This window comes from Nyctereutes procyonoides, unplaced genomic scaffold, assembly GCF_905146905.1.
Source record: "Nyctereutes procyonoides isolate TBG_1078 unplaced genomic scaffold, NYPRO_anot_genome, whole genome shotgun sequence".
NCBI classification, from domain to species: Eukaryota; Metazoa; Chordata; class Mammalia; order Carnivora; family Canidae; genus Nyctereutes; species Nyctereutes procyonoides.
In genome coordinates, this window is record NW_026575118.1 from 1999251 (window position 1) to 2012168 (window position 12918).

At 37.5% G+C, this 12918-nt stretch overlaps 1 protein-coding gene across 5 annotated transcripts in view; it reads left to right on the forward strand.

The window, feature by feature from the left end:
* Window positions 1-12918, forward strand: part of PCGF5 (polycomb group ring finger 5) — a 120100-nt gene that overhangs the window by 61346 nt on the left and 45836 nt on the right. For all 5 annotated transcript variants that reach the window (XM_055334413.1, XM_055334412.1, XM_055334414.1 and 2 more), the window contains one exon: window positions 9518-9614. In XM_055334413.1, coding sequence (XP_055190388.1) covers window positions 9518-9614 — 97 coding nt within the window. The remainder of the gene's footprint in view (window positions 1-9517; window positions 9615-12918) is intronic.

The window sequence follows — 12918 nt, forward strand, 5'->3', positions numbered from 1 at the left end:
TTCTCTCAGAATGCTCAACCACTAACATTTCTTCACTTAGTTAACAGAAAATTATCATTGTAATTTAAAAAACTAAAACAGATTTTAATTTGTGTTGAATTAACTTTTTTTAATTGCCAAAAAAATTACTAGTAAACTCAAAATCTCTTCCCTTACTTAAGTTGAAAATGTATGCTGATTTCCGATTTGATTATATTAGGACATGGTAGGCCCTAAAATCCTGCCTCCATCTATGATTCCTAACCCTTGTGTCCTCATTTATTCCATAAATATTTACTGAGTACCACCTCCTCCAAGTACTATACTGGGCTCCTGGGACACATGAGGCAGCATAGTGGGCAATAGATAAATCATGGTGTATAGTGGAAGGTGATAAAAGCTATAGAAAAAAAAGTCAAGCTGGGTAAAGGGAATTGGCAGTCAGTGAGATGTTAAAATTTAAGCCTGTGTTCATGTCTATATCTTATTAAGTGACATTTGAACAGGTTTAAGGAGGTGAAGGAGTTAGCTAATCACATATCCAAGGGAAAAATATTTCAGGTAGAGATATGTCATGTTGAGAAATGGTCAGGAGGCCAGTGCAGCTGGAGAACGATGAGTAAAGAAGAGTTAGGAAAGGTGATGGGGTGGATGTGGGTCACAGGCACAATGCACAGTTCTTATAAGGCCATGTTAAGGGTTTTGGTTTTTAGTCTGAGAGAAATGAAGACCCATTTCAGCAGAGTTTTGAGTAGGGGAATGACATGATCTTACTTATATTTAAAAGCATCTTTCAAACTACTATTGAAGGTGGACCTGAGCTGTTAGGAATGATTGCAGTAAGCCAAGCAGGAGTTGGTGATGACTTTACATCAACGTGGTGTTGGTGGTAGTGGTAAAAGTGGTCAGATTCTGGTTATATTTTGAAGATAGAGCTGTTTTTGCTAATGAACTACAGGTGGATCATACAAGAGAAAAGAGTCAAGAGTATCTTCCAAGATTTTTGGCCTCAGGAATTGGAAGGATAAAGATATCATCAAATCATATAGGAAAAACAAGGTGGAAGATGAGGTGGTTATTTTTTGAAAATTTAATGTAAACTATGATACATCCAAACAGAGATGCCTAGTTGGAAAGTGTACATATGAGTCTGGAGTTTATCAGTGTGTAGTTTGTCAACAATGGAAGCACCAAGGGAATGAGTGTAGATAGAGAAGATGAAGAACTGACCTTGGGACTTTAAGAAGGAGAGGAGGAGGCATGAGTCAGGAGGACAACTGCATATCATGTCAAGGAGGAGGAGTCAAATCAGCTGTGAGTAAGATGGGACTGAGACTAGACCTCTAGGCTTAGCTATGTATGTGGAGGTCACAGATAATCTCATGGAGCAGTTTCAGTGGAGTGATCAGGAGCGAAAGTGTGGATAGGTGTGAATGGATGGAAATTTCTTAATTTCCTGTTTTTTTTTTAAAGATTTATTTATTCATGATAGACATAGCAAGAGAGAGAGAGAGAGAGAGAGAGAGAGGCATAGACACAGGCAGAGGGACAAGTAGGCTCCATGCCGGGAGCCCAACGTGGGACTCAGTCCGGGGACTCGAGGATCGCGCCCTGAGCCAAAGGCAGGCACTAAACCACTGAGCCACCCAGGGATCCCCAATTTCCTGGTTTTGATAATTGTACTATGATTATATAAATAACCTTATTGAAGGTAAAGATTGAAAAATTGGGAAGAGAGCTGTTGGGGAATGAGTGTAAGTACCTCTGAAATGTAGTGATAGCTCACAAGGGAAGTAGGGTCAACAGAAGGTTTTTTTTGTTTTTTTCATTTTTGTTTTTTAAGATGGAAAAATAATGTTTTAATCTTGATAGGAATCTCAGCAAAAGACTAACATAGGTGAAAGAGGAGAAGCACTGGAGCAGTGTTCTTGGGTCATTGGGAGATGATATAATGCACAGGCAGAGATCGGCTTTAGATAGGCACATGAATGTTTTGGAGATAGGCAAGAGCACAAAGTATAGATGGTAGTAAGGAAATAGACATGGTAGTATGAATTCTCTCTGTTTCAGTTTTTTTCTTTTTTTCTTTTTGCTTTTAGTAAAAAAGTGAGGTCATCAGTGGAAAGTGAGGTTGGGGAGGCAGTGTTTGGGGATTTGAGGAGGGGTGAAAGTATGAAGTATTAGCAAAGAGCATAATGGACTTGGGACATTGAGTGTGACTGCCTGGCAGATGCAAGACCCACTGACATTCATGATCAAGAATTTAAGGTGAGGAATCCCTGGGTGGCGCAGTGGTTTAGCGCCTGTCTTTGGCCCAGGGCGCGATCCTGGAGACCCGGGATCGAATCCCACATCGGGCTCCCGGTGCATGGAGCCTGCTTCTCCCTCTGCCTGTGTCTCTGCCTCTCTCTCTCTCTCTCTCTTTCTCTCTCTCTCTCTCTGTGACTATCATAAATAAATAAAAATTTAAAAAAAAATAAAATAAATATTTAAAAAAAAAAGAATTTAAGGTGAGAGACCAATCTGCGTGGTGCTTGTGTTTCTCCCAGTGTTCTGTTGTAATCCTGTGGAAGCAGAGTGTGTAGAGAGTGGGATTTAGCTGGCGTATACTAGTTTAAATGAGCCAATAGTTTAAATATGCTAAAAGAAGAGAGAAACAAAAGAGGTGAAATAGAAAACAGCACAGCTATTCAAGAACATGTGTGAGGAAGTGATTATTTTGATCACAAACTATCTGTTGATAAGGAGAGGAATAAGGGTGACCCTGCACTGACTGAGCTACCAGACTCTACCTTAACCTTGGAGTCATACTCGATTCCTTAAACCTGTCTGTGGAAGTAGGGCAGCCTTTCTAGCCTTTCTACACCTTTTGGTCTCCTGGCCTACATGGTGTAAGATCCCCCTACCATGCTTAAATCTCGATTCAATTCCAACCCTGTTCGAAAAACCCTGATTTACTGCCTGTTCCTCTGTCCTGTAGGGACAATACTAAAGCATCCTACTCAGTAGAAAAGAACGCTGTCCTTAGTGTTCTCCATGAAATTGCAACTCATATAAGCCTTTGAAAGAAATATGTCGTGTATACATAAGAGAAAGATGTCCATTAGTTCCTTATGTAAGAAAAACCAGAAGATAGTGTCTCATGAAAGCAAATTACAGCTACTCTGGAAAACTTTTTTTAAGATGTCGGTTTCACACATAGGAATATGTAATAAAAGCAGGAAACTGATGCCTCTTCTTTTTGCAGATGACCACAGTTTGCTTACATACTGTTAGATAATAAATGTTCCAAAGGCAAACTATCAAGTGAGTGCTATCAAGATCCCTGGGTGGCGCAGCGGTTTAGCGCCTGCCTTTGGCCCAGGGCGCGATCCTGGAGACCCGGATCGAATCCCACGTCGGGCTCCCGGTGCATGGAGCCTGCTTCTCCCTCTGCCTGTGTCTCTGCCTCTCTCTCTCTCACTGTGTGCCTACCATAAATAAATAAAAATTAAAAAAAATTTAAAAAAAAAGACAGGCATATAAAGATAGTGATGTGCTTAAGGGAAGAAGAAAAAGCATGCTTCTATGTTAACAGATAAAACTAACACATTCAGATTTTAACAAAGGAAGTCAGCATTTGATCACTTTCAATAAATAGGGCTTTACTAATGAATGACTCTACCAAGGACACGAAAGAAAAGAATATTATTGTTTTATTATCAGTGATAGCAGAATTAGTGCCCATGAAGAGAAATTTGTGTAGATTACTTTGGGTCATCAAAACTGGGAAGCTAGCTCTCTATGATACATAAGAGACTGGGGCAGACCATACATCCAAGACAGCAACAAAAAATGGTCCTTGTACCTGTTATGAAGAACCCCCTACACCAAGAATTTGAAAATAAGGGTGTCTGGGTTACTCAGTTGGTTTAGCATTCAACTCTTGATTTTGGCTCAGGTCATGATCTCTGGGTCATGTCATCGAGCCCCACTTTCTGGGTTCCACCGTGGGCATGGAGCCTGCTTACGAATATCTCTTCCCTCTCCCCTGCCTCTCTCTCTCTCTTTCTATTTCCCTCCCCCCTTCCCTTTTTTTCTCTTTCCCTCTTTTTTTTCTCTCCCCCCCCCAAAATAAAATAAGGTAGGATAGATAGCCCTTGAATAGTTAAAATATGAAATCAATAGATGATCATGCTTCAGAGCAGGTATGTGCAGAACATAAAGTGATCAGAAGAGACAATACGGTAAAGCCTAGACCCATGGGACTGTGTTGGAATTATATTAAACATATAAAGTTAAGGAAGGAATGTATAATGGAGAAATGTCAGTCAATCTTGGACCCTCCTCCCCAGAAAAAGAAATATCACACATGTAGAGATAGGCAGTTTCCATTTGGGTGAAGCAGTGTGTCATAAATATCATACTTGAATTTACAAGACTATCTCTAGGGTGAACATGGCTGCACACGGCTGCAGAGGCCTAATACCAATATATGATATACATTTCAAATTCCATTAGCAAGATCATCTGTTATTTAAGGTGGACACATGAAACTAACCATAATCTGATGTCATTCAATATTCAGTTACTCCAATTCTCATCATCATTTTATGCCCATCCAGTGATCTAATATATAGTGATAGCTCACATATACTGAATATTTACAAATTCTCCAACACTCATTTGCACATGTTACATATACTATCTCATTTAATCTTCACAGGAAGCCTATGAGATAGGAACCTTTGCTATCTCCATTGTACATAAAAACACAAAGTAAGTAATTTGCCTAATGAGAGAACTGGGATCCAGATCCAGGCAATCCACTGCAAGATTATTTTTTTCTGGAATAACTTTTCTGTACTACCTGGTTTCTCATGTAAATTTGCATTATAGGGAAAGAGTACATTAATCCCATATTCTTTTGATTATGTTTTATCCTGTGGCAGTGATTTCCTAATGGTGAATAATAAAGTGACTTCTGATGGAATCCTTGGTTGGGATTTCCCAGTTCTTTTTTGGCTGCCTTGGTGAGAGAGCTTTGCAAAGTTAGAGTCCTGGTGCTAATCTCCCAGAGATTCAGATTTAATTGGTCTCAGATGTGGTCCACAAATTTGTTTAAAAAAAAATCTCACTGGTGATTGCAGTGATTTGAGAACTGCTTTTTTATAAAACATACATTTTTATTGAAGAATAATTGACATACAATATTGTATTAGTTTCAGGTTATACAACATAGTGTTTGATATTTATATACATTACAAAATGGCCACCACAATAAGCCCAGTTACCATCTGTCACCATATAAAGTTGTTACAATAATATTGACTATACTCCTGCCATGTCTTATTTATTTTATAACTGGAAGATTACACTTCTTAATCCCCTTCACGTAGTTCATCCATCCCCCTCCTCCTTCCCCTCTGGCAACTATCAGTTTGTTCTACAACTATGAGTCTGTTTGTTTTGTTTATTCCTTTTTCTTTTTAGATTCTACATATAAGTGAAGTCATATGGTATTTGTTTTTGTCTTATTTCACATAACCCTGTAGGTCCATCAGTGTTGTTGTAAAGGGCAAGACTTCATTCTTTTTTGCGGATGAGTAATGTTCTATTTTGTGTGAGACCCACTGCTTTAGATGACACAGTGACTCTTACTGTGTATTAATTTGTGCAACAACCTAGTTCAAATATAAGAAGTGGTCAAAGGAAAGATTTTGCTTGGTAAGCTTTAGGCAGAAGCTTAAATGCTGTTTGCGATGGGCTAAATATAAGCATCAATTAAAAATACGAAATCTTAATGCCAGGGACCAAGTGTTATTAATGTTAAGACGTGTTGCATAGTGGTATGGATTTTAGGTCTGGAGCTGCATAGCCTGAGGATGGATATTGCATCTACTACACAGTTGGCCAGCTGTGGGCAGCCTGCTTAGGCTCTCTACTACTGGATTTCTCATTTGCCAAAGGGGGTAGTAGAAGTTCATCCTATAATCCACACAAAGACTTGAGCCCAGAGCCTGATATTTGGTTAGGGCTCAGTAAATGTTAGCACTTGTTGCTATTTAAGTGTTTTTCCAACTAGGGATATCTTTGGTGAGCCTAACTCCATTTTTGACCAGGTATTTCTTGTGGCTACAGCATGTGTCTGTTGGGTAGCTGGTGAGAGTGAAAATGCTAGTTGGTCTCCATACATAGCCTTAACCACAATCGGGAACTTTTTTCAACATCTTTCTTGGTCATTTGAGTTAACCTGTAGAGCAGTTTCTGTACCAAGAAAGCTTGCTATTAAACCTTTAAGATATTTTCAAAATTTATTTTCCAGTTAGTATAAATAATTATAAACTAAGAATCAAAAGTCAGTTTTATAATGATGGGTTTTTTAAGTGTCTAAGGGAAAAGAAAATCCTCCTTTTACTCTTTTCAGTTTCACTGAAATTCTAGCCTGGGTTTTTTTTTTTTGTTTGTTTGTTTTTTAGCCTGGGTTTTCTCAGGCTCCAATTCATTTTAGGTTGCGTTTTACTTACTTAATAGCTTTTAAAAGTATGTGGGAAATGTATTTTCTAGAGTTTTTTTTTTTTTGAAAGGAATAAATAAGCTGCTTAAAGGGACTATTTTGTGCAAAATATTTAGCTTAAAAGATCTGATTCTATAAACAGACATTTTTAAGGTTCCCAAATTAAGATGTAGGGCATTCTTTTTCTATGTATTATAGGCCTATAGAAATAAAATTAGAAGAAAATGTATCACTTATGCATGCATTAGTTAAGAAAATAGACCTTTGATTCAAACCCCAGCTTTTCCCACTTACTCTATGATTTTTGGCAAATTACTAAAGTTATTCTCAGTTTCTTCAGCTGTAAGAGACCTAATATTACCTAATAGGTTTGTAATGAGGATTAAATTGTTAAATGGCATTGAATTAAATAAATGTTGAAGCATCAGGGTGGTGCCTGATACAGCTGGTATTTTTACATAACATTCTTTTCCTTTGTAAAGTTCAAAAATCTTTAAAATTTGAAATAAAATTTGTGATTCAAGTCTCTGTGCTGCCATTCATCAGAGTAGGCAGGTAACCTAGCCTGTGGAAACCTCTTCTTCATATTCAGGAGTAGAAAAGTAGCATATCTCAGATGTTGTGAAAAACAGATTCATCTCCTGATGGGGCTTTCTGGATCCCTCTAAAACAGCACTCATTCAGTAGAAATAAAATATGAGCCACTGGTGTAGTTTTAAATTATCCAGCAGCCACATTTTAAAACAAGAAACAAATGAAATGAATTTTGATATATTTTAGTGAATTCAGAATGTCTAACATACCATTTCAACATGTGATTTAGTGCTCAGCCACATGTGGCTAAGTGGCTGCCATATTGGACAGTCCAGATCTAGATACAGATTAATATTCTCCATAAGCATCCTTGGGCACTGGTGCTGGCTTCACCTTAAGCAGTGAACACAGCCTTATTCTTGAAACTGTATGCATGCCTGGGTGAATAAGCCTTACATTTCGTCCTTTAGCTGCCTAGATTAGTATCTTAGCCTCTGGAAAGACAGGCTTCTACCCTTAGCCTTTTGGCTGACCTAGAGGACTTGCTCTGGGCATGTCACGTGCCTTTATTTGGGCCAAGGCTGATAGACAGCCAGGAATTCCTGAATGCTTTGAGTATGATAAACCTTTTGAACCACAAAGATCAGAGCTCCAGGGTCAGATCAGAGATTCAGGATAGGATCAGGCTTTGTAATACTCTTCATTCTTGCCTCTTATCTGTCCTTTTTTGGCCTTCTTTCCCAAATTTCAGAGACTTATCTAGTGTCCCTGAGAAAAAAGCAAATACCAACAATCTTTTAAAAGAATTTAGTTTCTGTTCTCCACTTCAGTGTGGCTTACCAAGAAAGTCCTCCCTTCCCAAACAGTAACTTTTGAAAAGTCATTTAGAACCTTTTTGGGCCAAGAGATTTGGAAGACAGATGAAGTATTCATATCTAAGCCCTTTTATGTTTTTAAGGTTTTCTGATACCATCTTTCGTCCAAATTTAGAGAGAATTTTGGTGAAGGGGTACTGTCCTTAAAGCTGTATGTAATGGTAAAAAGGTAGAAAAATGGGATTCAGGTGTATTTATCAAAAACAAAAACAAAAGCAAATCTGCTCATACGTCCTACCCTGGCCACTCTAAAACTGCCAATGCTTTAACACTCTATCTACCTTTTTTGTGTGTGCGTGAATATCATGTGTTACTAAAATTCTTGTTTGCCTTTCCAAATAGAAGTTCCATAAAAGTATGGACTTTGTTTGCCTTTACATCTGCAGCTCCTAGTACAGTGCATGGCATTCAGTGTCTTTTGAATCAATGCATAAGTGAAAGGAAATACCAAGATACTATTCTGTATATGTACTAATGACTTTAAAATCAGGTACCGAGTAGAATTCTTCCTTGACCATGGTTAACTCTAACCAGTGTATATGTTATGCTTGAATTTTCAGACCTAATCTCAGTGGGAGAAGTCTAGTTTTTACTTTTGATCAATTGTTTAGATAAACTTTTTTACTTCTTTTGGAGAGTGTGGGGCATGAGGAGGGGAAAAGGAAGTAGTTTGTAGGGGAGTTACGGGAGTTGATCCTAACAGGTAGCAGGTGAAAATTTCAGATTATACAGAATAGCAGGTGAAAATTTCAGATTATACAGAGTATAATAAAATAGAGGGGGGGTATTGGCATAGGAAATTAGATAAAAAATTCTTTATAGTTCAGGTGTTGTAAAAATGTTTAAGGTTTTTGGGCAAGACATTTGACATAGGAGATAATAAAAACCTAGGGAAAAGGTGAGAGAGATTCACAGCCAGAAAGTTTCCCCTACTGGGGGAAATGTAGGCCATATGGGCTAGTGGCCAAGATCCACAAATTATATTTCTGTTATCTTTGTTTAGAATGTTTATTTAAAATCTTACCCTAGTCAGTTTCTCAGTGGTTCTTCACTTTACCTCTCATGCCTTTGTATGAGCTTGATGCTGCTACCCATACTTTGTGCTCTGTGGAATTATGGTATTTGTGAGCACAGACTGATCATGCTCTGCAAAAGCCAGAAGTTTCATTGTAACTCCTCATTTGTCCCAGGAGCACCTTGCCAAAAGAAAGTAATCCAAACATGTTGAACACTCTCAAGTTTTATTAGGAACTATTTATGTCGCATTCAAAAGAAGTCATTACAGGCTTACTAAGTTTATACCTTTCTTTGTACTTCTTTAAATGAGAACTGTTGTTTTATATAAATGCACCAGCTTTTTCCATAGTAATATGAACAAATTATTTGGTTTGTGAATATATTTAAGAAAGCAATTAGCGGAGTAACATATACTTTTTATATCATTCACTATAAGCTTTGTTTCAGTTGGGTCTTTTTTTTTTTTTTTTTACACTGTTAGAATTTTAAGGTTTTATAAAGTTTGGTTAAAGAATACTATTCTACCTATAATAGGCAATTCTTAAGGACTATTTTTAATTACATTTAGTTTAAGTTCACATGATGCATTTTAATCTAACATCTTCTTTCTTCTTAGTCTGTAAGACTTGTATTGTACAGCACTTTGAAGATAGCAATGACTGTCCAAGGTGTGGCATCCAAGTCCATGAGACAAATCCATTAGAAATGTTGAGGTAAGTAAATGTATTTTATAGTTCATCTAACTTAAATTATATGAACTCTTAATATGTTTTATTATGCATCAAAATATTTGTTAGCACCTTGACTCAGTTAATACAGGTTTTATGAAGTTTTTTATTTTCACTTTAAAGCATTTTATTAATAGAAATTTAAAAATAAGTCTGTAGATGTTAAACATTAAATATTTAAGAAATTTATTTCCAAATTTAAAATTATAGCTTTATCTCAGAGCTACTTTAGTTGCAATTATTTTAGGTATTTTAACATTTGACACATAACAGTGCTTTCATGGAACAACATGGCAGTAGAAGGAGAGGACAGGCCTAACAGTAAGGGAGGCTGACCTTGGTACTATTAATTTTTTCTTATATCAAAAGAGTATATAAACATTTATGTAAAACTTAAAGAATTTTTTTAAAATAACTACCATTCACTTAAGTGTAATTCTGTACTTTTAAAGTTAGAAGTAGTCAGATAAAGGGTTAGTTTCCAAGATCTATAAAGAACTTATTAAACTCAACAGCAAAGAAACAAACAATCCAATCATGAAATGGACAAAAGACATGAACAGAAATCTCACAGAGGAAGACATAGACATGGCCAACACGCACATGAGAAAATGCTCCGCATCACTTGCCATCAGGGAAATACAAATCAAAACCACAATGAGATACCACCTCACACCAGTGAGAATGGGGAAAATTAACAAGGCAGGAAACCACAAATGCTGGAGAGGATGTGGAGAAAGGGGAACCCTCTTGCACTGTTGGTGGGAATGTGAACTGGTGCAGCCACTCTGGAAAACTGTGTGGAGGTTCCTCAAAGAGTTAAAAATAGATCTGCCCTATGACCCAGCAATTGCACTGCTGGAGATTTACCCCAAAGATGCAGATGCAGTGAAACGCCGGGACACCTGCACCCCGATGTTTCTAGCAGCCATGTCCACAATAGCCAAACTGTGTAAGGAGCCTCGGTGTCCATCGAAAGATGAATGGATAAAAAAGATGGGGTTTATGTATACAATGGAATATTCCTCAGCCTTTAGAAACAACAAGTACCCACCATTTGCTTCAACGTGGATGGAACTGGAGGGTATTATACTGAGTGAAATAAGTCAATCGGAGAAGGACAAACATTATATGGTCTAATTCATTTGGAGAATATAAAAAATAGTGAAAGGGAATAAAGGGGAAAGGAGAAAAATGAGTGGGAAATATCAGAAAAGGAGACAGAACATGAGAGACTCCTAACTCTGGGAAATGAACTAGGGTTGGTGGAAGGGGAGGTGGGCAGGAAGTGGGGGTGACTGGGTGATAGGCACTGAGTGGGGCACTTGATGGGATGAGCACTGGGTGTTATTCTATATGTTGGCAAATTGAACACCAATAAAAAATAAATTTATAAGAAAATAAAAAATAAAAAAATAAAGTTAGAAGTAGTCTGTCACCTCCTAATCTAAACCCTTTTTCTCCAGATTAGGAAACTGAAATTTATAGAAGTGACACAGCTTTGCTTAGAACTTTAACACACACATGTCATTTTGCAGCTACAAGCCAGATATCCTTACCAGTAAACCCATTTTCTTCCTACTTTTCCTATCAGAGCTCCACCACCAATCAACTGTGTGGTCTTAGGGAAGTACATATCTAAAAACAACTAGATAGTCTCTAGATAGCCTCTATGTAACCCTCATAATCTGTGTAATGTTTGCCATCATTCTATAAATCTGGATTTGCAAGTCTTACATTTCAGACATTTTTATTTTAATTTTAGTGCCTGTCATTGTAGTAATTTTTCTGTAGGTAAATGTCAAGCCCAGTGATTTTCAAAGTGTGGTCCCTGAACCAATAGTATCTTGTTAGAAATGACAATTCTTGACCCCACCTCAGATCTGCTGATTGAGGAACATGAGAGTGGAGCCCATCTTAGTCAGCAAGCTTTCCAGGTGTTTCTGACATAAGCTAACATTTGAGAACCACTGTTCTACTATAGTCTATAGCCCTGAGCAGGACTTCTCCTAGTTGGATTTATATCAGTGCTTCTCAACCACTGGTGATTTTGCGCCCACCCCGCCCCACCGTGTACTTTTAGCAACATCTGGAGACATTTTTGATTGTCAGGTCTGGGTGGGTGTTGATGGCATCTAGTAGGATAGATGGCTGGACACCACTGAGCATCCTGTGATTCACAGGAAGCCTCCTCCCACACCAGAGAGCCAGCCCCAAATGTCAATAGTATGGAGGTCAAGAAACTCTGATTTAAGTCACTCAGAGAACAATGTGAACTCTTCCTCTAAAATTTTTTTCTAATGCTTTCATCAAAAACCATACCAAACAGTTAATAATTATTACCTACTCCATTTTAAAGTGCTATGTTGGAAGAAAAATTCTTGGTTTTGACTGTTAGATACCTGAAGGGATCCAATCACCATTTAATCAAATGTCCTCCCTTGGCTAAAGTATGACATCAACGTTTTTTTTTAAACTTTTTGTTTGAAAATAATTTAAAACTCAAAAAAAATCCCAAAATACAAGAAACACTTGTATTCTCCTTACCCAGATTAGTTTATTGTTAACATTTTATCTCATTTACTTTATCATATGCATGCATACCTGCTCTCTGTTTTTTCTGAACCATTACAGAGTAAGTCACATACTTAATGGCTCCTTACCCCCAACTACTTTAGTGTGTATTTCCTACAACTAGAGATATTATCTTACATAACTAGAGTGTGATCACATTGGTACAATATTTAAACTATCCTCCATATTCCAGTGTTGTCAGTTTATCTAATGATATCCTTTGTAGTTTTTTTTCCTCCTGTCCCACTAAAGTTATTCTACAAAAGAATAACTTTTAAAGACAAACAGACATAAGAACAAGAACTTCAATATTCTTGGCACCTGGAGATAACTCCTGGAATACAATGGGTTCTCAGTAAATTCTTGTTGAAAGGAAAAGAAGTGATGGGAGCAAAAATGGGAATTGGAAACTATACGGTTGGTAGTGATAGCTGAGCAGCCTCAGGAGACCAGGTTTGCTGGGAGATGGCAGGCAGAAGACCTTCACCAAAGGGTCCCGCAGCAGGGTTTCACTTACTAGTCCAAATTAGGTCACATGCAAACCCTAGGTAAAGGGGTAGTATGGGGTCTAGAGGTGCCTTAGCAAATTTTGATTTTTGCCTAAAGCTGGACATATTGCCAGAACATAATCAGATTTTGTTAGCAAAAAAACAAGGGGAGTCAAGGTTTATTCAGTAGATAATATTGTGTTGCTATACAGGTATCAACAGAATTT